Source organism: Vulpes lagopus, chromosome X (genome assembly GCF_018345385.1).
Source record: "Vulpes lagopus strain Blue_001 chromosome X, ASM1834538v1, whole genome shotgun sequence".
NCBI lineage: Eukaryota > Metazoa > Chordata > Mammalia > Carnivora > Canidae > Vulpes > Vulpes lagopus.
Window position 1 is genome coordinate 45159512 of NC_054848.1, and position 24013 is coordinate 45183524.

The following is a 24013-nucleotide window of genomic DNA, read 5'->3' on the forward strand; positions in this document are numbered from 1 at the left end:
GTGTATAACAAAAGCCACGGACCATCTCCCCAACAAAAAAGGCCCATAGGTATACACACAAAACATTCTGCACTCAATTTCAGGAGGTTCAGGGACAACCCAGAGCCCATGCAACCCAGGTTAAGAACTCTGACCCTATCCAATAACATCTAGGTTTTTCTGCATATGCTGCTCCTTCTGCCTGAAATGTTCTTCCACACATTACCCTTCTGTCCCTGACTACCTCTTACTCATCCTCTAAGACTCAACTCTTAGGGTGAGTTGACCTGCAGCAGTCCTGGAATGGGCCAGATCCCTTCCTTTGGGCTTCTACAGCACCCCACCACCACTATGACCCCCTCTATCATAGCCCTCCTTGGTCTCCTCAACTAACTGGGGACTTGTGGGAGGCAAAAACCATTACCCAGCATAGGCCCTGGCTACAGCAGGACTCCATAAGTGTCTACTGAAATGAACACTAATGACAGCTATGCTGTTTTTGAGTACCCATTATGTGCCAGGCACTCAGCAACTGATCTCATCTTTAAACCCCATGATGTTAGTGGTATTGTGTTTCTTTTAACAGATATGGAACTAAGTTCAGAGATGTGAAGTGAGTTGTTTATGGCCACTCAGCTAGTGAGTGAAAGAACTGAGAATGAAATTGAGATGTGAAAAAAAAAAAAAAAAAAAAGAAATTGAGATGTGTTGGCACCAGTGCAAATATTGGTCCACCATGCTTCCCTGCCCTGGACTGTGAGATTGAAAGATGGTATCAGTAGAAGAACAGGGCCAATAACCAGGGCCAGAATGCCCCATCTAGGCTCCATTTCCCAGGGCCACCTGCCCATTTTTTCTGCTCATGTGTCACCTTCATGCCAAGACCTGAGACATGGCTCTCTCTTACAGTGCAACCCCCTCCATCCCATTTATTATTCTCAGCCTTCTCATTAACATAAGAAGTCCCACTATGGTCAGGCCCATTCTTTGCTCCAGAACCATCCCCAGACACATAAAGCCTTTAGATCCAATCCAATCCAATGCTATATACTTGGCTATCAGGAAAACAAGACATGGGCAGTCCCTGCTCTTCAGGAGTTGATAATCACTCAGGAATTTTACACGTACCATCTCCAATCCTAAATCAGCTCTGAGAAGTAAGTAGGCATCATCCTCATTATACTGATGAGGAAACAGAGGCTCAGAGGTTAAATGGTTTTCCCACAGTCATAGAGTTGGTAAGTGGTCAAACTTAGATTTGAATAAAGAAAGGTACTGACTCAACTATTTTCCCCCATTAGGTCATCCTGCTCACAAGAGCCAAAAAGTAGGCAAGACCACTTCTGGCAGGGTAAGCTAGTACTCTTTCAAGACTCAGTACCCATGTTCCCTCCTGTCAGGGACAGATAGGATTAGGTACCCTTCCTCAGCAACCCCTCTGAACTTTCTTCTGTCCCATACCAAACCACACTGCACTGTCATGGTCTATATGTCTCTCCCTTCTAGACTTGAGCTCCCTGATGGTAGGACCAGATGCAATTCATTCCTATATGCCACAAAGGTTCAGCAAAAGGCCTAACAGAGGGTAGGCAGGACAAACCTTGCTGAATGAATAAGGTGGTATTTGAGCTAGTTATTAAAAGGAAAAGCAAGATCTGAACAACTGGACATAGGGAAATGGTATAGAGGAGGAAGGAAATGAGGTAGTAGAAGCAAGGAAATGGGAGCAAGGAAAAAAGCCAGTAATTTTGAAATTATGACATGATGTGTATAACTTGTTTCCACCATTTTTATATGGATTTTCTTTTTTTTTTATTTAATTTTTATTTATTTATGATCGTCACAGAGAGATAGAGAGAGAAGCAGAGACACAGGCAGAGGGAGAAGCAGGCTCCATGCACCGGGAGCCCGACGTGGGATTCGATCCCAGGTCTCCAGGATTGCGCCCTGGGCCAAAGGCAGGCGCCAAACCGCTGCGCCACCCAGGGATCCCGGATTTTCTTTTCCTTACCAGAATGGGATAATACTACAAGCCCTGTTCTGCAACTTGTTTTTCATATAACAATAAATCTTGGATATACTTCCATGCCAGTATACAGAGATATATATTTTTCTTTTGATCTGTAAGAGTATTCCATAGTATGGGTGAATCACGAAGGAAAAGCTGTTCTCTATTGATGAACATGTAGGTTGCTTTAATTTTTCGCTATTATAAACAATGCTGCAATGAACATCTTTGTGTATGTCTGGAAGTAGTTTTGAAGGATGGCTGCCTAAAGGTTGAATTGCTGGGCCAAAGGAATGCATACTTTGATTAAAATGTAGATAAAAGTTATTTTTTATAGACTGGCTAAAAGATTACTTCTGCTCACATAATTTTTATAGACTGGCTAAAAGATTATTCCTGGTCACATAATCCCATCTTTATTTTGAGGAGCATACATCATATAACCTTTTCATTAAGAGCTGGTTGAGAATGCTATCCTACAAGGGTATGTGATAAAGAGTTGCATAGTATGGTTTGTTTGCAGTTGGGATTGAATGTTTTAGAAAAGACATCTGGTTGGGGGACCATCAAGTAGTAAAGCCTTACAGAAATCTACCTCCAAGACATAGCTCTCAGGTTAGAAGTATATGCACATTTAAGATTCTGGGGGCAGGGGATCCCTGGGTGGCGCAGCAGTTTAGCACCTGCCTTTGGCCCAGGGCGCGAGCCTGGAGACCCGGGATCGAATCCCACATCAGGCTCCTGGTGCATGGAGCCTGCTTCTCCCTCTGCCTGTGTCTCTGCCTCTCTCTCTCTCTCTCTGTGACTATCATAAATAAATTAATTAATTTAAAAAAAAGATTCTGGGGGCAACAAATGGTGCCATAAAAAATTGCACCAAGTTGCACTCCAGTCAAGGAATATGAGAGGTTCTATTTCCTCACAATTCTTCCAATCTTTTTAATTTTTGGCACTTTAAAATTGGTACTTCGTTGTTGTTTTAGTTACATTTCTTTAGTTATTAGCAAGCTTGAATATCCTTTCTCATTCATCAGCTAATGGATGTTGATTTCTTCGCTGAATTGCCAAATCATGTTATTTCTCTATTCTAAATGTGCTATACATCTTTTTCTTATTGATTTCCAGGAGATGATATATAGACAGAGATATTAACCTCTGATATTTATGTAGCAAATACTTTTTCCTAACCTGTTATGTTTTAACTTTGTGTATAGTCTCTTTCTCCACACAGAAGTTCCTAACTTCAATGTTGCCTAAATTATTGTTCTTTACTTTATGGCTTCTGGGTTCTTAATTCATGCTCAGGAAGACTTCTCTACCCTAATATTTTAAAAATATTCAGTATTTTCTTCTGGTACATTTGATTTTATATGAGAAAGAGGTTTAACTTAAATTTTTCCCAAATGGGAGTCAATGGTCCCATCCCATTTACTGATTCCCTACTGACTTTATTTTTTTAATCTTTTTTTAAAAATTTTTATTTATTTATGATAGTCACACAGAGAGAGAGAGAGAAAGAGAGGCAGAGACACAGGCAGAGGGATAAGCAGGCTCCATGCACCGGGAGCCCGACGTGGGATTCGATCCCGGGTCTCCAGGATCGCGCCCTGGGCCAAAGGCAGGCGCCAAACCGCTGCACCACCCAGGGATCCCTCCCTACTGACTTTAAATGTACTTTGTAATCATAAATTAAATTCCCATATGAATATGAGTTTGTTTTTAGACTATTTTGTTCCATATGTATAATCCTCTATTTCTGTGTTTATATATGTAATTTCTGCAGCTTTGTGATAAGTTTTGCATTTAATAGGACAAATGGCCCCTCACTCTTCTTTTTTTTCAAAATTTTCTTAGCGATTCATGGGTATTTACTCTTCCAAGTGAACTTTAAAATCCAATTGCCCAAGTCCCAAAGAAAATACCACTGACGGGGATCCCTGGGTGGCTCAGTGGTTTTGCGCCTGCCTTTGGTCCAGGGTGTGATCCTGGAGTCCCAGGATTGAGTCCCAGGATCGAGTCCCATATCAGGCTCCCTGCATGGAGCCTGCTTCTCCCTCTGTCTGTGTCTCTGCCTCTCTCTTTCTCTCTCTATGTCTATCATGAATAAATAAATAAAATCTTAAAAAAAAGAAAGAAAATACCACTGAAATTGTAATGCAAAATGCATTGAACCTTTTTAACCAAATTGAGAGGGGGGAAATGTCAGTTTTACTGTATTCAACCTTCCCATTTAGGAACAGGATAGGATGCTTGACTATTCAAGTCTTCTCATAGCCTTCGATGAAATTTTACAGTTTTCTACAGGAAAGTATTTCATGTTTCTTGTCAATTCCTAGGAATTTTATCATTTTTTCCTACTGTTGTGAATGGAATCTTTCTTTTTATTAAGTCTTCTAATTAGTTATTGCTGGTATTCAGAGAAGCTAATGGTTTGGGTGTATATTTATCTTGTATCTAGCCATCTCATGTAATTTTCTTATTAGTTCTAATAAGTTTTCCTTTTATTCTCTTTTATTACCTAAGTAGACAACCATATCATCTTCAAGCAGTGCTAATTCTGAGTCTTTCTTTCTAATATTCATACCACTTATTTCTTCTTTTTTTAATACCACTGCTTAAAACTTCTAGAAAAAAATGTTGGTTAGTGACAGTGATGGCAGTCATACTTACTTTGTTCCTGAACTTAATGGAAATTTACCTAGCATTTCACTATTACATTTGATGACTGTCTTTGGTTTCTGATAAAAAAAATTCTTTACTAAGTTAAGGATGTCTTTTTTTTAAGATTTTATTTATTCACTCATGAGAGACACAGAGAGAGAGAGAGAGAGAGAGAGAGAGAGAGAGAGAGAGGCAGAGAGACAGGCAGAGGGAGAACCAGGCTCCATGCAGGGAGCCTGATGTGGGACTCGATCCCAGGACTCCAGGATCATGCCCTGGGCTGAAGGCAGGCGCTAAACCGCTGAGCCACCTGGGCTTCCCTAAGGTCTTCTTCACTGAGAGCTTACTGTACTAGTTATCTATTGCTGTGTAACAAATTACCCCAATACAGCAAGAAATAACTAGGACACTTACTAAGAGTTCTAAAATCAAGAATGGATGTGTAGTTCTATCAGATTATTTTTTTCAGCATTTATGGAGATAGTTATTTTTACTTTAATCTATTAATGTAATCCATCATAATAACAGCTTTCCTAATGTTTAACAATCCCTGCCTTCCCGGGACAAACCATTTGTCACAATACATTCTTTTTTCAATACACTGATGGATTCAGTTTATTTTTTATTTTATTTATTATTTATCTTTTATTTAAAATATTCATGACTGTATTAATATATGAGATTAGGCTATAGTTTCCTTTTTTCTTTTCTTCTTTTTTTTTGTCTAAATCTATTCAGTCCAGTTACAGGACCTATTCAGTACTGCTTTCTGGAATGAATTTTGTCTAAACCTATTCAGTCCAGTTATAGGACCTATTCAGTCCTCCTTTCTGGAATGAACTGGGAAGCTGTCCATTTTCTTCGATTATCCTATCTTTCCAGATTCAATAGAACTTCTGTCAATACCAGAACTTCCATAATATCAACTGGGCCCTGGTACCATTTCTGAGGAGAAAACTTTGGCCATCTTTTTAACTTCTATATTGTTCTATTCTATTCAGGTTTTCTGTCACTCCTTAAGTCATTTTGGTAATTTATATTTTCCTAGAAAACCACCCATTTCACCTAGATTTTCACATTTATTGGTATAGAATTAAACAAAGCATCTTTTATGACTTTTTCATCTCTTCAAATTTTGTTTAAATCTCCTTCATGATACTTTATTTTATTTATGTCTTTCTTGCCTTTTCTCTGTCATATCTGTCAGAGGACAGTCTGTCTAGTTTACTGGTCTTTTCATAAACCAAACCACCTCTTAATTTATCAAATCTTTTGTTTTCGATTTCATTAATTTCCAGGTTTATCTATAGTAATTACTTTATTCTTCTTTCTTTTGGTTGTTCTTTTCCTAAATTCTTGAGTGGAATAATTAGTTCATTCTATTTAAACTGTCTTGTTCTCTAATAAAAGCATTTAAGACTATAAATTTTCCTCTGGGAATCTCCCATGGTCACATCCTGTAGGTTTTGATATATAGTATTCCTGATGACATTTATTCTAAATAGTCTATAATTGATATTTATCCCAAATAGTTTATAAATTCATTCTTACTTCCTTCTTCACTCAAGTAGTTTTTTCAGCTCTCAAATGGGCCTAACCTTTTTGCTGTTGCTATTAATATTTAATGTTATTGCATTATGATTAGAAAATATAAAATGTGATTTCCAATTAACTTGGAAATAATGTTGCTCTCAAAGGTGTGGGTGATTTTTCCCTCTGCCTAAACACCCTTCTCTATCCTATCCAACTGGCAAACTCTTATTTATCCTTCAAAACAGCTCAAATATTCCATATTCTAGAACCGACCACTCCCACTTTTTGGGGTGGGTATCTAGGGAGGGATTTTTAAGGAAGGACAAACTACAAACAGAATCTGAATGTCCTCTCTGGTCTCCTACCTGGTCTCCCAGTCACTCTCCTCACAGGATCAGACATCCATCCACAATCACTCCAGGGGCTAGAGGGAGATGGGGGAGGGGGGTCTGGCAATGCTGTGGCAGATTTGTCCAGGAGGGTGAAGGATGGGGGGAGGGTTGGGTCTAGCTCTTACCTGCTCTCTGCCAGCCTGCCTGAGGGGATAAGCTTCATGGAGTCAAGGACCTGAGTAGGACAGCAATACTGGTGTAGAGTATGAGACGCTGTGGACCTGAGAGACAGCAAAAGACAGAGAGAGAAAGAGAGACAGAGAGAGAGAGACAGAGAGAGAGAGAGAGAGAGACAAGGAGGGAGGGGAGAGGCAGGGTGAGGGAGCAGGGACAAGGAAATGAGAGTAAGTGAGGTAGGGGAAAGGAAAGACTGGGAGGAATGGGTGGTGGAGGATTGGGAATAGAAGAGGAGGGTTAGGAGGTGGGGAGGCAGGGAAGGAAGGAGAGAAGGGAAAGGGGGAAATAAGGAGGGAGGGAGGAAGAGAAGGAGGGAGGAAGAGCGGGAGGAAGGGAGGAAAGGAAGGAAGGAAGGAAGGAAGGAAGGAAGGAAGGAAGGAAGGAAGGAAAAAAGAAAAAAAACCACAAAGTCAAGAAAGAGAGGACGGCACTCGAACCACAAACAGAACACAATGACAACAGGGGGCAGCAGAGACAAAAGATCCAGTCTGGGCCTCCTGTGTTCCAGGTGACTCCATGGGGACCTGAGCCACGGAGACACTGGTACACCACAGCAGGGAAGGGGGAAGGGAGCCCTCCTCACACCAGACACCACACGGGTAGGGAAGGGGGAGGGAAGGGGAATGAAAGAGAAAGGGCGAAGATGTATGGGGGGGGGGCTCCCCCTTATAGAAGGCCCCTGATGAAAAGGGAGGGAGGGAGAGAGGGAGAAGAGGCTCTGGGCCCAAAGCCGGGGAAGAACTCAGGCCAGGAGGGTGAAGGAAACACTGTGGGAGGAGTGGGAAAGGGACAGAGAGAAACTGAAAGGGACAAGGAAAGGGTGAGACAGAAAAGGAGGAAGACAGAGAAAGGGCAAGACAAAAGACACAGAGAGAAGACAGCAAGAGAGCACCAGAGCAGAGGAGAGGAGAGGCGAGGGCGGAGGAGAGGTGACAAGGTCTCAGTGGTCTAGGTGACAAGGTGGGGGCTGAGTGGGTGGATGGGGCCCAGTGAGCCAGAGGACACAGTGGTTCCCAGTAGGAATCTTTGCTTCCAAGGCCAGTGCTGTGCCTAGCACACGGCCCACACGCCAGCCCCCAGTGCTGTGCCCCCACCCCTAGTGCAAGGGTCCAAAGGCCCCTGTGCCTCCTGTTTCCCACGATTAAAGTCCAGAGAATGGACAGGGGTGGGGGAAGGGGCACCAGGAGATAGTAGGGCAGTGAGGCTGAGGGCCTGGTCTACCCAGTGCCCTTCCAGATCAGCCAGCTCCTGTCCCCTCCACAGCCCTTGAAGGCAGGTTGTGGTCAGGGACTAGCTATTCCAAAGCCCAAGTAAAGGCCAGGAAATGTGGCTGCAGGCCAGGCCAGCTACCCAGGATCTCCCTTGTGATTTTGAGGATGCCCAAATCTTAGATCCTTATAAGGATCTTGGAATCTGAGACTGTTCTTGTCAGAGACTCTGAAATGATGTTGATGATGATGATGATCATCATCAGAACGACTGTTTCTCAAGTGCTATCTATGTGCTGGTCACCAGCCAGAGTTCTTGACCCATTATCTCATTAAACCTGAGAAGTAGAGACCCTTAGGCTTTAGGAATGTGAGTATCAGAGAATCTCAGTGGCTACGGGGAGCCCTGCAGTGCTGAGCCAGGCTAGCATGCCAAGGCAGCCACTAGTTACACCCCTCATAGGCCACAGACTGTGCTGCTGTTCAGGGCTCCAGAGTCCTTACAGCACTGGGCACCCAGATGCCCATGCTCACCCACTCTAACTCCTTCCCCAAGCCAGAGGCCTCCTAAAGTTCAAGAGTGGAGCCAGGAACCAGGAAGCCAGGAGGCTGCTGAATCAGCAGCCCAAGGACCGAGTCCAGGCCAGCGCAGGGAAGGAGGGGGTCAGGCTGCAGGGTGGGGCGGGGGGGCTATCTTCCTACCTGCTACTCCTCCTGGGGGCCTCCATGGGTCTGGACCTGTCCTGAGGGCAGGCCCCCTGGCCGGGCGGTGCTTCCACTGTGTCACCACCCCCTCCTCCCTAGCCCTTCCCTAGAAGGAGGAACCAAGGAGGCGTGGCCAGACCAGCTGGGCGGTAGGCCAGACTGCAACTGGAAACTTTGCTCCTTCCCCTGCTCCCCCCGGAGGGCTGGGAACTTCAAGTAAGAGGAAGCAGTTTTGAGAACTCACAGTGACTCCTCTGGGCCAAACCCAGGCTAGGCTCCTGCATCTTTGCTAGAATCTCCCCAAGCACCCTGTCAAGTATGTGTCACTAAGCCCTATTCTCCTGAGGAGAAAACAAGATGGAGAGACATTAAGTAATTGGGCTCAGGTACTACAGCTGTCATTGTGCGAGGTGCTCCAGATCAAGTAATGTTCTATTCGACCACTTTGGGAAATCAAGATGAGGCCCTGGCCAATATTCCTGACCACAGCAATAAGCTCTCATTCTCGGGAGAAGATATTTGCAAATGACATATCAGATAAAGGGCTAGTTTCCAAAATCTATAAAGAACTTATTAAACTCAACACCAAAGAAACAAACAATCCAATCATGAAATGGGCAAAAGACATTAAGAGAAATCTCACAGACGAAGACATGGACATGGCCAACAAGCACATGAGAAAATGCTCCGCATCACTTGCCATCAGGGAAATACAAATCAAAACCACAATGAGATACCACCTCACACCAGTGAGAATGGGGAAAATTAACAAGGCAGGAAACCACAAATGTTGGAGAGGATGCGGAGAAAAGGGAACCCTCTTACACTGTTGGTGGGAATGTGAACTGGTGCAGCCACTCTGGAAAACTGTGTGGAGGTTCCTCAAAGAGTTAAAAATAGACCTGCCCTACGACCCAGCAATTGCACTGTTGGGGATTTACCCCAAAGATTCAGATGCAATGAAACGTCGGGACACCTGCACCCCGATGTTTCTATCAGCAATGGCCACAATAGCCAAACTGTGGAAGGAGCCTCGGTGTCCATCGAAAGATGAATGGATAAAGAAGATGTGGTTTATGTATACAATGGAATATTACTCAGCCATTAGAAACGACAAATACCCACCATTTGCTTCGATGTGGATGGAACTGGAGGGTATTATGCTGAGTGAAATAAGTCAATTGGAGAAGGACAAACAGTGTATGTTCTCATTTATTTGGGGAATATAAATAATAGTGAAAGGGAATATAAAGGAAGGGAAAAGAAATGTGTGGGAAATATCAGGTAGGGAGACAGAACATAAAGACTCCTAACTCGGGGAAACGAACTAGGGGTGGTGGAAGGGGAGGAGGGCGGGGGGTGGAGGGGAATGGGTGACGGGCACTGAGGTGGACACTTGATGGGATGAGCACTGGGTGTTTTTCTGTATGTTGGTAAATTGAACACCAATAAAAATTAATTAAAAAAAAATAAGCTCTCATTCTCTTTTGTGTTGTCTCCCAAGTTGGCTAAGAGAAATGTTCCCTGAGTAGAGAAGCACAAATCAGAAGAAACGCCATTCTCAATCAAGAGGCTCTTCTCCCAAGGAAAGTGCCCTGCCTGACTTGACAGATGGGGAAATTGAGGCCTCCAGAGGGGAAGAGTCTTGCTAATGTTCACACTGCCAGTCAGACTAGAATCCAGATGCCCTGACTCCCTACCTACCTATCACAGTAATCTCTCTCTCTCCCTCCCTCTTCTATATGAGTGGAGCTGGAAAGAGTAGAGAATTTGGAGGATGTGAAGGATGGGAGATAGGGGGGTTCCTAAGAGTCCCACATATCCAGCTCAGAGAGCTCCTGTCCTTTCATGGCCCCAGAGCCCAGGCCCCTAGCTGTTCTGAGCAGAAGGCGGCCCTGGGAGGGGCCAGGGGGCCAGTGATCTAGAAAGAATAGGAACTGACAGGCAACAGGCCAGCCTTCCTGCCTTCCTGCCTCCCTGCTGGGGCAGCTGGTTCCTCTCAAAAAAGGCCAAAGCTGCTGAGAGAGATAGGCCCTTTAGACCACTGCAAAGTTGGCATCTATGGGCTTATCGTGGCCTCCTTTCCCTCTTCCCACCTTCTAAAGCCCCTGGTCCTTGGGGTGCTGCTTGGGGGGGCCTCAACTCCCGCTTCTTTTCTCTCTTCTTTCAGCTTTTCTAGCTCCTACGGCAGCTGTGTCTTGTGCCTTCATTGCTGCACCTCTGGCCCAGACCCGCCTCTTGGCCTGGTAGGAGCTGAGAGACAAAAATTCTAGTCCTGGCCTTAAGGAAGGCTGATACTGTGTGACCTGGGGTAGGCTCCTTCCCCTCTGTGGCGAGGCAGAGAGCTGGGTGCCTGGTGGATCAAGTGCAAGTCCCAGCTCCAGCACTTTCTAGCTGGATAACCCCTCTGAGGATCAGTCTCCTTATTTATGAGAGAGGAGTAGCCATTTCTACCTCATGGATTCTTCTAAGGGTGCCATGAAACAAAAGTGCATATATGACAAAGAATCAGCTCGAGCCTGAAAGAATCTGACCCCTACCCCAGGAAGACAGGGGAGACCCACAGGAAGCCTGTTTGTTTCAGGGATGGGGAGAAGTCTCTGAGCCACTCTTGGAAATCAGATGTATCTGAGCATGTTGGGTAGACTCATGTGATGACCCAGTGGGCCAAAAGGAAGAAGGAATTGAGGGTGAGGAGCTTCACCCAGCCATAGGGCACCAGCAGGGCCTTCACTCACTTGTTCAATAAATCCTACGGACCAGGCACTGGGCCGGGACCTGATATGGCAGGGGCTGAGGGGAGCCAACATCCTGATCTCACAGAGCTTGTATCAGAGAGGAGAAGATATTCACCAACGAATGGAATTAAGCTGGACAAAAAGTGGAGGTAGCAGGAGAGGATGTTCCAGGCCGAGGAAACAACTCGACAAAAGGCCTGAGGTGGTATTTCCAGGAACTACAAGGAGGCCAACGCAGCTGAGTGGAAAAAGCAAAGGGGAGAGAGGCCAGGCTGGAGATGTAGGCAGGTGTCCAATCACACAGAGCCTTGGAGGCCACGATAAAGTTTCAGTATTTATACTAAGAGTAGTTTGGCAGCCTGTGGTTCATGGGTAGGCACTGGGGGGTGGGAGTGGGGGGAGTATCTCTGAAGTTCTTGAAGTCGTATGGAAAATATTAATGAGTAACAGCATGTTTGGGGGTGGGGGGAGCATAGCTTCATCAGATCCTCAGATGGGTTTAAAATCCCCAAAGGGGGGATGCCTGGGTGACTCAGCAGTTGAGCATTTGCCTTCAGCTCTGGGTGTGATCCCAGGGTCCAGGATCTAGCCCCACATCAGGCTCCCCATGGGGAGCCTGCCTATGTCTTTGCCTCTCTCTGTCTTTAATGAATGAGTAAATAAAATCTTATTTTATTTATTTTATCCCCAAAGGGCAGGGGAGCTCCTTATATGATTCCATTCACTAAGTGCCAACCATAAGCTAGAGGCAGGCACCCTAGAACTTTCTCTGAGCTGGCACCTAACCCCCCACCCTCTGGTTAGTCTCAGCTTTCCCCCGACTCCCATCTTCAAGCAGTGCACCACCCAGACAGAAGTGCTTATATTCTTGGCCACACAGCTGTCCAAGCCTTCACTCTGCCTCTGTTCAAGAAGCCATTCCCCACCACGCCCCCCCCCCCGGCCTCCCACTGCCACCTCTCCACCTTGCAAGCTCACCCTTGTTCTTCACAGGTCGGTGTATAGGTAAATAGGTAAATACCTGCTCTGCCCACAGGTTGTGCCCTTGGGGAACCTGCCCTGACCCCTTCCCTGTTTCCTTCTCACCCTGCACTTGTCTCAGCGTCCTCTGTCCACATGCGGATGCTCCTTCTGGGCCAGGAGCCCTATGGGGATAGAGGCTGGGTCTTATTTATCCCAGTGTCCCCTGCAACCAGCACAGGGCATCTAGTCACACAGGTCAGTAAGTGGTGTTGATTGGTGGACAATCCACCTGGAGGTGGAGAGGCTGCAAGATGGGCTGGTGGACACTAGAGGGCACTGTGGCCACTGGGATCGTGGCCCGATGCTGCCCAGGCAAAAGGCGGTGTGTGTGTGTGTGTGTGTGTGTGTGTGTGTGTGTACGTACCAGGTGCTCCGGGAAGCAGGGAAACTGCCCCAGGGGACTGCAGCTCCTTAGCTCTGAGCCTAATTGACCAGGGTCCCAGTTACAGCCTCCCAATTTACCTTCTGCTCTGTTTCCACGCCATTTCTCATGACAGCCCCATTCCTTTTGCAGAAAAGAGCTTCCATTCTTCCCAAATATAGGGGCCGACCGTGCCGCCACCATCATGGCGTACATTTTCTGCTCTGCCCAAAACACCTCACCCCACCCCCACTCCTCACCCGGCTAACTTCTACTCATCCTCCAAGTCTCAGCTTAGATGGCAGCTTAGAGAAGCCTCCCTGGCCCTCAGGCTGGGTTGGGTATACTTCTGAGATGCTCCCGCCTTCCACTTCCTGGTAATTGTCTCCTTGTCTGTTTCCCTACTGGACAGTGGGCTTCCTCAGAGCAGGACTCTATTATTTGTATTTGTATCAACTGCATCTAATTTAGCACAGTGCCTAGAACACTGGAGGTACTCAATAAATCATCCTCGCATGAATGAGTGGATAGGTGGACAAACGGATGGATGGGTGAGTGGACAGGTGGGTGGATGGATGGATGGATGACTGGCAAGTCACTTTACTTCCCCAGGCTTCAGCTTCCCCAGCTGTATAGTGTACACAATCACTCCTACTTGGCAGGGTGGCCAGGAGGCTTAAAGAGAACCTGTGCCAAATGCTCCCTAACAGTACCTGCACAGCAGACATTTTGTGAATTAAAGCAATTATTAATATTTGGAATAGTAATAAATAAATAAATAAATAAATAAATAAATAAATAAGGAGGCAGAGGGGAGAAGTTGAAGGAGACTCTGCTCTGAACCTGGGATGATCTCTCCCACTCACATTTACCATTTACCTGTAGAAGACAGCTTTAATGATAATGAAAAAGCGATCATTCTTATTAAAAATAGCAACAGCACCTTCTCTGTGCCAGGCCAGAAACAGGAGGCCCCCGGGGAGGTGGTGGGCAGCCTCTAAGTCTCAGCCAGAGGATGCGAGGCCATGGCCAAAGTTAGAGCCGTGGGCATTGCCCCTGCGTCTGGAGAGTAGTCATTATGGGCACAGCTGGTTCCAAACTCTTTACTCATAGATGAAAACTTGTCTAAGAAGTCATTAATTCTCTCTGTAATTAATGTAAAAACTGCAAGGGTTTATATTAATGGAAAAGTAAGCTCAAGCATCAAGCAGATAATATTGATAATGTGTGCCTGTAATTATATACCGCAGATAACTATAAATTCAGTCACTGCACTAATAAAATGTGCAAATTCTCAAAGCAACCAAGAACTCAGTAACAGCTGTCCCATGAGTAGCACTGTGCCAGTTGTTCCAGAGCTATGACAATAACCATACCTGGATAGCAATGGTAATATTCACGGGTGCACATAAAAGCTGTTCTGGCATTAAAAGGGGGAATTATTTCGATAAAACAAGGTGTTCTGAGGCAAGGGCATAGAACTTGAAAGCATGGTGAGCAAATAATCAAAATCTTGATAGATGGGCAACCTTACAAACCTGGGCTCTGAGCAGACTGCCCCCCCCCCGCCCACCAGGTGCCCAGGCTCTGATTTCACTTGTGGACTCATAAAAACTGCTCACTGTGGAAGTATCTGACCTCTCTATCCTTACCCACTTCTAGGAGAACTGACTCCCACCTACAGCCCCCCTTGCTGTCTTATGTTACCATAGGCTGGATAGAAATGCTGTAGTCCTATGGAATGGACCCGTAAGCTATAAGGTCACATAGCTTCCAGGGTTGGCAGCCATATCAAAAGGTGTGAAAGCAGAGGAGGCTTAGTCCAGAGGGGCGAGGCAGTGACAAAGAGATGATGGGGGACCAGTCAAGCCATGAGATACATAGACAAGACATGGGCCTGGAAGATGCAGGGCGGAGGGGGGTGGGGTGAGGGAAGAGAAAGAATCCTGGTCCTTGACTTCTTGGTCCTGCTTCCAATTGGTATGAGGCCTGGCGCTCGCGCTCTCTCTCTCTCTCTCTCTCTCTCTCTCTCTATATATATATATATATATATATATATATATATATATATATACATATATATATATATATTTCATTTCTCAGATTCTGTGAGATGTAGCCTTAGCCTCACAATAGTTCTCCCCCTTTATTCTGGAGCAAGTTTGAGTGGGTTTCTGTTCCCTGCAATAAAATGTACCCAGACTAAGACAAGGGAAAATTGGGGATATAAGTGCAGGGCTTGCATAAGCAAGACTGCATAGAGAACATTATGTAGGGAGGGGTGAATGCAATTATACAGTGTTTGTATTTGCTCACTCAAATGCTCCCTCATTTTCTGCCACTTGCTACCACAGACACACATTATAGCCCCACACTCACACACACTGACATTCAGTGGCACGCAGAAACAAAGGCAGTGATGCCTAGATTTGCTTCTCTGCAGACATCCAGACACACATGGACGCATGCCAGCACCCTGGTGCTCTTCACACCCTCATGGACATGAAACTGGGTGGCACACTGGAGGGCACCTGCATGCATGAGCACAGTGGCATTGCCCACAGGGCGTGGGGCAGGAGTCGAGGCTTGACTGGGCTCTGTGCAGCCTCCCTCCCCAGCTGCCAAGTGACTCATCCCCAGGGCTGCTAATTAAAGCCAGGACAGAGGGGACAGAGGCAAGGGGAGGGGAAGAGAGAGAAGGCAAGTTTATTTTGGTGCCAACCAGGCATGCAACCAGCTCAGGGGTCACCTGCTTCTTGGGGCTGGGCCAGGCAGAGGCTGGGGAGTGCAAACAGGAAGGGGAGGGAAGACCCTCTTACCCTTTCTTGTCCCTCGTGAGCTTCCTGAAATGGTGCCTCCTTTGGGAAAACTATCCAACTCCCCCGTGTTTCCCCCCACATCATCCTCCTCTATCCCACTGTCACTCCAGCTCTCCCACTCCAGACTCTTGTCCTTACAACTGGTTTCTCCTCTTTAGCACACTCCCATATAGGCTTGCCAGAGCTGGCTCGTTTGTGTTGGCACCTCGCTTTTGCCCTCCCACCCCCAACAGACCACCCAACACAGGTCCAGTACACAGGGAATGCTCTATGTGCTGCTGGAGAGTTGCTGTGGTGATGGCAACTCTGATGGTCTGAATCCCTATCCTTGTTCTACTACCAGGGAAATAATTTCAGCTAAGGTTAGTTTCCTTGCTGGTAAAATGACAAGAACATATACCCGATAGCGTTATTATGGAGATGAAATGAGAGAGTATAGGTAAAGTGCCCAGCATGGTGCCTGGCATGCAAAAGCTCTAGCTAACACTCTGTAAGTGCTGCTGCTGCAAACACCCGCCTCACCAGCCCTGGGGTAGCAGCAATCACACAGAGCCAAGTTCAAGCCTGGCTCCACCACACACTACCCAGGGAACCTCAGACAGGTCACAGAAGCTCACAGAGCAGTGACTTGTCTGTAAAATGGAGATTCATGATATGACCCCGTAGATTTTACTGTAAAGATCTGAGCCTGTCAGGCATCCTGTGTGGAGCCCCATCCTTAGAAGCTGCCAGATAGGGCAGCCCAGGTGGCTCAGTGGTTTAGCACCGCCTTCAGCCCAGGGCGTGATCCTGGAGACCAGGATCGGGATCAAGTCCCATGTGAGGCTCCCTGCATGGAGCCGGCTTCTCCCTCTGCCTGTGTCTCTGCCTCTCTCTCTCTCTCTCTCTCTCTCTCTCTCTCTCTCTCTCTGTGTGTGTGTGTGTGTGTGTGTGTGTGTCATGAAAAATAAATAAAATATTTTAAAAAAGAAGAAGCTGCCAGATAAATGGCAGCAGTGGATATGGAGAGGCAGCAAGGAGGAGCTCTTGACCTGAGGTTTGGGGGGCCAGAGCATCCCAGGAGGGAGGAAGCAGCCGGGGTGGGCTTAGGGCAGCCAGGCAAGGCTTCCCAGAATGAGCAGGACTGGGGTTGGGCCCCCCAGAGCCAGAAAGACTTCAGCTGACCTGAAAGTGACAAGGTGGCAGGCACAGGAAGTGGTGAGAACAGAGAGCTGGGCAGGACAGGAAACTAGGCTCTGCTGAACGGTAGGCAGCATGGGAGGGAAGACTTGGACACAGCTGGGTTGCCTCCTGGGACTGGCAGTGTCATCGACATGTGGACTGGGGAGCCTTGGAAGGTCTGTGGTCTCAGCCACCCCAGATTGCCAGGAGGTCAAAACAAAGAAGAATCTTAGAGGTGATCTAAGCCAAACTCCAGTTGGACAGATGGGGGCACTGGGGCCCAGAGTGGGAGGCCTCCTCTGGGAACAGAGCCAGCAGTGGTTCCTCCTCCCACTTCTCCTCAGAAGGCAGCGGCTCCTGTTGCCATGGGGACCTCCTGGGCTCTGCGGGTGTCAGTGGCTCCCCCACCTCCTCCCTCCTTCCCTAGCAACAGGCCACCTCCGTGGCTCTCATCCTTGCATGCCTGGCAACCCCAGCCTGGTCCCCCAGGCCCCCTAGTTCCAGCCTGACCCTCCCAACCATGGCAGTGCCTCCAAACCTGAGATCCCTGGGTTTCTGGTGGCAGAGGTAGCAGTCCCTCCTGCCTCTCAGGCACATCTCCACATTTTTCAAGCTTGGCTATCCAGTGAAAGACAATGGATTGGGGGCGGCCGAAGGCTGAGGGCATTAGGATGTAGTGAGCACTATTTTATGCTGGACACTGCTTTGCTTTCATTTCTCTCATCTAACCCAGAGGAGTCCAAACTGTTGTCCCCACTCACGGATGAGGAAACCTCATCTGAGAAGTTCAGTGACTGCAGAGAGCACACAGTGAGGAAGCAGGCTCCACTGACCAGGTAGCTTTGTGAATTTGAGCCATCCTCATGCCCTCTGCGGACCTTGGTTTCAAATGCCTGTAGGCCCGACAGCTTCTCACAAATCCACAGGAAGTCCAGGCACCTTCCTCTGCCCACAGCCCTCGCACAACACCAGCTGTTCAGCTCTAATTAGACTCCACACTTTCTCTGGCACCCCATACTTAGAAGCCCTCAGGCCTCAGTGGTTTGCAATCTACCCACCCTGCTCCCTCCTTGCTGCTTGGCTGCCACAACAGCCAAGGCCTAGCCTCTCTCCTTGGTGTTTCTTCTATCCACCGTTCCCTTCTACACACACACACACACACACACACACACACACACACACAGTTTATTAGATGAGGACACTTGGAGCTCCAAGGGATGAGCAGATTTGTCCAAAGTCGCATAACGAGAAAGTGACCTAGCCATAAATGGCGTCCTGTGCCCCAACCCAGATGCTGCCTTTGCTATGCTGCAGAGCCCAGTCTCTCTCCTCTGGCCTTCCCTGGCTCCTGTTGAGGACAGAAGGTCTCTGACCCAGCCCCGATCCATGTTCTGAACTTTAGCATTAGCTCTTTTCCTGCCCTGATCCGTTGGAGCCCAACAGAATGCACCCACTCTCATCCCATCCTCACTTCTGATGCATGCTGGTTCCACTTCCAGGGATGTGGACCCTGCCCCCATGCCCTCACTGCCTTGTAAAGTCTGCATGACAGTCTTCCACAGCCTGGATCAGATTATGCCTTCTCCACAAAGATCTCCCTAACCCCTAACTGAAGTGAGCTCAAACATTTATGTGTGTGGTCCGGTCCGGGAGCACCTTCACACGTCTCCACCCAGTCCTGGTTCCAAGTTTGTCTTCCCACCCCATTTGCTGGCTCTTGCCCCACAAGTGCTATGTGTTAGGACCCTTCCACAGCCCAAGTGTGACCCTTGCTTCTCAATTGCTGAGTCCTCAAGACACCCTCCCCCCACGGCCTCCTGGACTGTGGAACTGGGACAGGTGTTGGGAAGTATGGCTCAGTAAAATCAATGCTGGCTCTGCAACCAGACAGCACAAGGCATGAGTCAGAGTGATGCTGCCCTGACCTATTGCTGTTCTTTCCTTGGGCAAGGTGCTGACCCTCTGGGGTACCTCATTGTCCTCATCCATAAATCTGGGATCCCAACCCACATCTAACAGGGCCATTGTGAGCATTAAATAAGATCATGCTCAGAGTTCTTAATATGTGAGGAGCAAAGGATAACTACTATTATTACTAATATTAGGATGATGAGGAGGATGATTATTATTATCTGCCAGGCTGTCAAGAGCTCCCACAGTGGCAACGTGGGAAGGGCTCTGGGCTTGGTGCCAGGCAGACCTTGGTTTGAATTCCAGCCCAGCCATCTATTAGCTGTGTGGCTGTAGGCAAAACCCATAACTAGCCCAAGCTTCAATTTCTTTAACTGTAAAACAGTGATGATAAGGCCAGCTCGGGCTCCACCTACAGTGTTGCTGGGAGGATCAAACAAAAGAAAGTCCCTGACAACTTTTATAAGTTGTAAAGGCCTAGTGTATGCCATCGTGACTTATGATTATGATCATCAGTAAACACCCTGAGCTGCATGTCCCAGGAACTCTCCTGCTGGGGAGAGCTGGGAGCTAGAGATGCCTTTGATCAGGTTCCTCGACAAGCAGCAGGGATATCAGGGGGGAGGCCTGGGAACCTGTGCTCAGAGCCATGTTAAGTTGCCTCTCTCCAAACCCGTAGTGGGACAGTGGGATCCATATCCTTTGCTAGACTAGTAGTGCCTTCCTAAATGCTAGGACAGGCTGTGCCCATGCTGTCCTCCTTGGCTGCGTGCTGGGACTAATTGCATCTTGTCATGTACTCCTTGCCTAGACGCTGGGCCTGACTGCACCTAACACAGTCCCCTGCTCTCCCGCTGGCCACAGCCTATACCCCAGACCCGGGGCATCAGTGTGATCTTCCCACAGCTCCTGCCTGGGATACTAGGACATGCTGTGTCTCACTATGTGCTTCTGGCTATATGCTGGGATCCTCTGCCTCGCTTCCCACATCCACTGCCCAATGGCAGGACCTGGGCGGCTGCATATGGTTGGACAAGCTGTGCTCTGCACAAGGGTTCATGGCCAAGAGGCCACAAACAGCGCAGGGCGGGGGGCGGGCTGAAATGCAACCTGTGCTCTGCTCACTGAGCTGGGAACCCCGGTGAGAGGCCGCAGTAGCCCTGGAGAAAGGGAACATGCCTTCAACTGGTCCACTCAGTGGATCCCACCCTTCACAAAGGCACTGTGTGTGCTCATTAAGAACTGTGTAGCCCTGGCTGGAATTCAGTGTACCCATCCCATGCCTCTGTTGCCTGGGCCCATCTCATCTTATCTCAGAGGCCCACTGCATTGCCCCTGATCTGGATGCTAACACTTAATGGGCCCTATCCTGAATACCCCATCATTCCCCCATAGACCCTATTCTTGATACTTGTGACTTCGTGAAGCTTCTGATGGGTTAAGGCCTGGGAAATGCACAACTAGCCCTTGTCTTTACCCCAGTTTTATTCCCATCTCTTCGAGTGGCAGATTGATCACACCACGAAAACTTACTGAAGCTTGTAATTTTTTACCAAGCATGGAAAAAAAAGTGCACTTGTCACCATAATGTATGTTTCTAATGTGTAGAATGTGTCATGTCAAAAGTCCACCCAGATCTCACTACTCAGAGCTAGCTAGTGCAGTTCAGGGTGGAGCACCAATGCCAGACCAAAGAAGCCCTGCTTCTCTCATGCCCTCTTCTCCAGAAAGGAGAAGGTGGAGAAGGACCCAGGTCCAGAGCTGACCTCTCTGCAGGTCAGCTTTCCCATCTGAGCAGCAATCATGAGTCTTTCTGGGGTTCAGCCCAGCCCAGAGTAGCCAGGGTCAGAAAGACTGAGGAACAGTTTTCAGCCTCCTTCCACGCCTGCTACACTCACCTTAGCCCTCCCACTCTGCTCCATACCCACTCCTAGTACCAATGGGACAAAACCCCTGGGGTCAACCCGCCCCCCCCCGCCGGCCCCTGCCCACAGATCCCCAAGTAACAAACCAAAGGGCCCACCCCAGTCCCTGTCCCATCTCCCCACTGCTACTACAGAAAGAGGGTACTGACCTGACTGTCCTGGAATTCTCACCATCAGATCTGAAAGGGAAGCAGAAAAAAAAAACCCCAATGATCAGTACACGTTCTCTGTTCTTCTCCTGGTGCCCTATGCAATGGCCTTGTGGCCTAACACATGCCATGAAAAGGAAGGGGAGGGTATTTCATGCAGAGGAGAGCCAATGGGAAAGTTGTTGGGACCAGGAGGAAGATAGTATGGTGGGGGTGGACTGAACCAGGGGAGGAGTGGGTGTGGGTGAGGTTGGAGAGGTTCCTGGAACCAACCATGAGGGCTCTGGTGGGTCAGAGTGAGAAGTGAGGCCCAAATCGAAGTGGCTAAGAGGCAGCCCACAACTGTGGGCCAAGGCAGAGCCCCCCACTTTAAACGCAGAGAGACCTAGCCCTGGATATTAGTTCTGCCACAGACCAGCCCTGTGACCCAGGCAAGCCATTTCCCCTCTCAGGACCTAAGCCTCAGTCTCCCTCTCCCCACCTGGAACATAAGGCCAATCTGGCAGGACTGTTGGGATGATTAAGCCCTCTGGAACCCAGCAGACAAATGCCAGGTATTATTAACAACATAGAAAAGGCTTTGCCAATTGCCTAGTTCAACCTGCTTATTTTCTAGATGAAGGGAATGAAGCTGAGGGGGTAAGTGAGTCAGCTGCTGGGCTCCTTTCTACTATGCTGGCCTGCCTTCTTCATCGTGAGGCCCCCTCAGAGGTGAAAGAAGGGCAGAGAGGAGAGAGTGGGGTGCAGGACAGCTCTGAGGGAGCTGAGGGAATGAGTGAAATCTGCAGCACACCCCTCTGGCTGCTTCTCCTGGGGAGGGGGTGTGGTGAGGGGCAGGGAGGATTGGGATCGTGGCACTGGGGTCTCCAGGGTGGGAAAGGGGAGACAGGACCCAGGAACTTGGAAGAATTGGCAAAGTGTGGGAAGCAGCCTTTCTCATCTCCTTTGTCTTCTTCCTCCTCCTTTAGAGTCCCCCCACCCCTCCCCACACTCCCCACCCGCCACCCCCCCAGCCCCACCCCCGCCACATTTTCCCTGCAGAGAAGAGAGAGATAACACATCACAGGCTCTGTCCTCAGGTAAGAGAACCAAGACTCAAGCTCAGTGAGAGGAGCATTATCTCTGCTGCATGCAAAATGAGACAGGGGTGCATGGGGAGAGGAGGTGGACCTCAGAAGAGAGTATTTGCTATAAGAGTGAATGGGATCCCTGGGTGGCGCAGCAGTTTAGCGCCTGCCTTTGGCCCAGGGCAGGATCCTGGAGAGCGATCCTGGAGAACAGGGATCAAATCCCACGTCGGGCTCCCGTTGCATGGAGCCTGCTTCTCCCTCTGCCTGTGTCTCTGCCTCTCTCTCTCTCTCTCTCTCTGTGACTATCATAAATTAAAAAAAAAAAAAGAGTGAATGGAGCCTGGTGGGATGAGCACTGGGTGTTATTGAACTCCAATAAAAAACAAACAAACAAACAAAAAGAGTGAATGGAGCCCTCACAGAGAGGTAGGGCAGGCAAGCATCAGGGCACTGGAGCTCTAACAGAGCACTCCCAGTTCTGCTACTTACTAGCCACATGATCCTGGGGAAGGCACTCCCCTATGCCAAGCCTTGGCTTTCTCACTTGGAAAATGGGGGTGAGGGGAGGATCCCTCCCCTCATCAGGTGGCTATGAGGCTTGGCCTAGCACACTTTCTGCCTGGCACATGGCACGTGTGTTCAGCCAAGGACAGTGGCACTAACCTTTAGCCTTCACGGCCCCCTAAAGGGACAGAGGACTAGGGCCACAGAGCACGTTTTCACATTTATTAAAACCTTCCATCTCACTCCGAATCAGCAAGATTGCTTCTGAGGCCTGGCTCAATTAGTCACAGGTACCAGGTCGGAGGGGTCTGACTTCAATGATCCCCCAACAGAATCAAGGCCAAGCCCCTCAGCCTCTCTCCCTAACACTAAGCCTCTGCTCCAGGCAGGCACCCCACCCCTGAGCCCCGGCACACACTAAATAGGTCTACTGTATACCAAACCCAGACCTGGAAATATGAACCTTCCAAGAGCTCATGGACTGGCCCCCTGCCCCAATCTGCTTTAGAGCATAAGCAACATATATAATCATCCCCATCATCATGTGAATAATCGCTGAGCACCTGCTATGTACCAGGCACCATGTTAGGCTCTTTCCCTACGTTATATACTTTGATCCTGCAATGTGAAAACTGTTCATCCAATTTCTAGATGATTAAACTGAGACTCAGAGAGGTTGAAATGATTTGCCACACATCATACAAGTAGGGGAGCTTGGCATAAAGCCCAAAGCTTGTGCTCTTATCACCATACTCCACTGTACCAGTGGCTTGATGCTGAGCACATGCACACCATTAAGGTGAGATCCCTTGTCCTATTTCCCTGATGCCAAGACAGACTCTTCCTCTCTAGGGCTCTTTCTTCTGAGGGGTTATCACACATGTACTTCTGCTCCAAAAGCATTTCTATGTGATGTGTTACAGTCCTCAAGGTGGCACTTCAGGGGAGTGAAAGAGCTCCAAGCCATGATGCAGATGTATTAACCAGTTCTCCTCACCGTGGACTAATTCTTACCAGTTTGAGAGTGTTTGGCATCATGCAACATTCAAGGTAGGGGTGTTTCCCACCTCGGAGGTTTCCGGCTCCTTACACATTTAGTATGTTATGAATTACATGTAGATAACAGTGACCATTAATGCTATTCTTTCCTATACCTCCCTGGGGCTAATGACCTGCCTAATGGTCAGTCTACCTCTTACTCCACCAAGCTGAGCCACTATTCTTTGAAAGATAGCACACACTTGGATAAGTCATTTCTGGCTAGACCTTGGTTCCTCATCTATAAACAATGGGGCTGTGTTAAGTTGAGTTCCCAACAACCTTCAGGCTCTGAAATTTTTTGTTCCTTCGGAATGCCAAAGTTTCTCTTTTGTATCAATTTGGTTCAGCTGTCTATTACATAGAGACCCAAAGACCCAGGGGACAAGGCCTCCCTTTATCAATCCATGTCAGGAGAAGAAATCAATCTGTCTTGCTACTCCCACAGCCTTCTCCTGATGACAGGCCACTTAAGATTCCAGGGTTCTCAAAAGGTTTAACAGGGCCAGTTCCTATCCTCAGGAGTGGTCCTCAATAAATAGTAATTCATCAAAGCCTATGAGTACAGTGACCATATTTTCTGAACCCAAAACTTGGGCATGTAATCGGACCGAGGATTTTTTTAAAGCAATCTCTACATCCAACATGCGG

At 47.9% G+C, this 24013-nt stretch overlaps 1 protein-coding gene across 5 annotated transcripts in view; it reads right to left on the reverse strand.

Moving 5' to 3' along the window:
- IQSEC2 (IQ motif and Sec7 domain ArfGEF 2) overlaps positions 1–24013 on the reverse strand; it is an 80700-nt gene that overhangs the window by 33986 nt on the left and 22701 nt on the right. For 2 of the 5 annotated variants that reach the window (XM_041741652.1, XM_041741657.1), the window contains exons 2-3: positions 20751–20780; positions 6699–6794 (exon numbers count right to left, since the gene is read on the reverse strand). In XM_041741652.1, coding sequence (XP_041597586.1) covers positions 6699–6794; positions 20751–20780 — 126 coding nt within the window. Of the gene's footprint in view, positions 1–6698; positions 6795–8660; positions 8832–20750; positions 20781–24013 lie in introns of those variants that run through there. The other 3 variants (XM_041741654.1, XM_041741653.1, XM_041741656.1) reach the window with 3 other exon arrangements.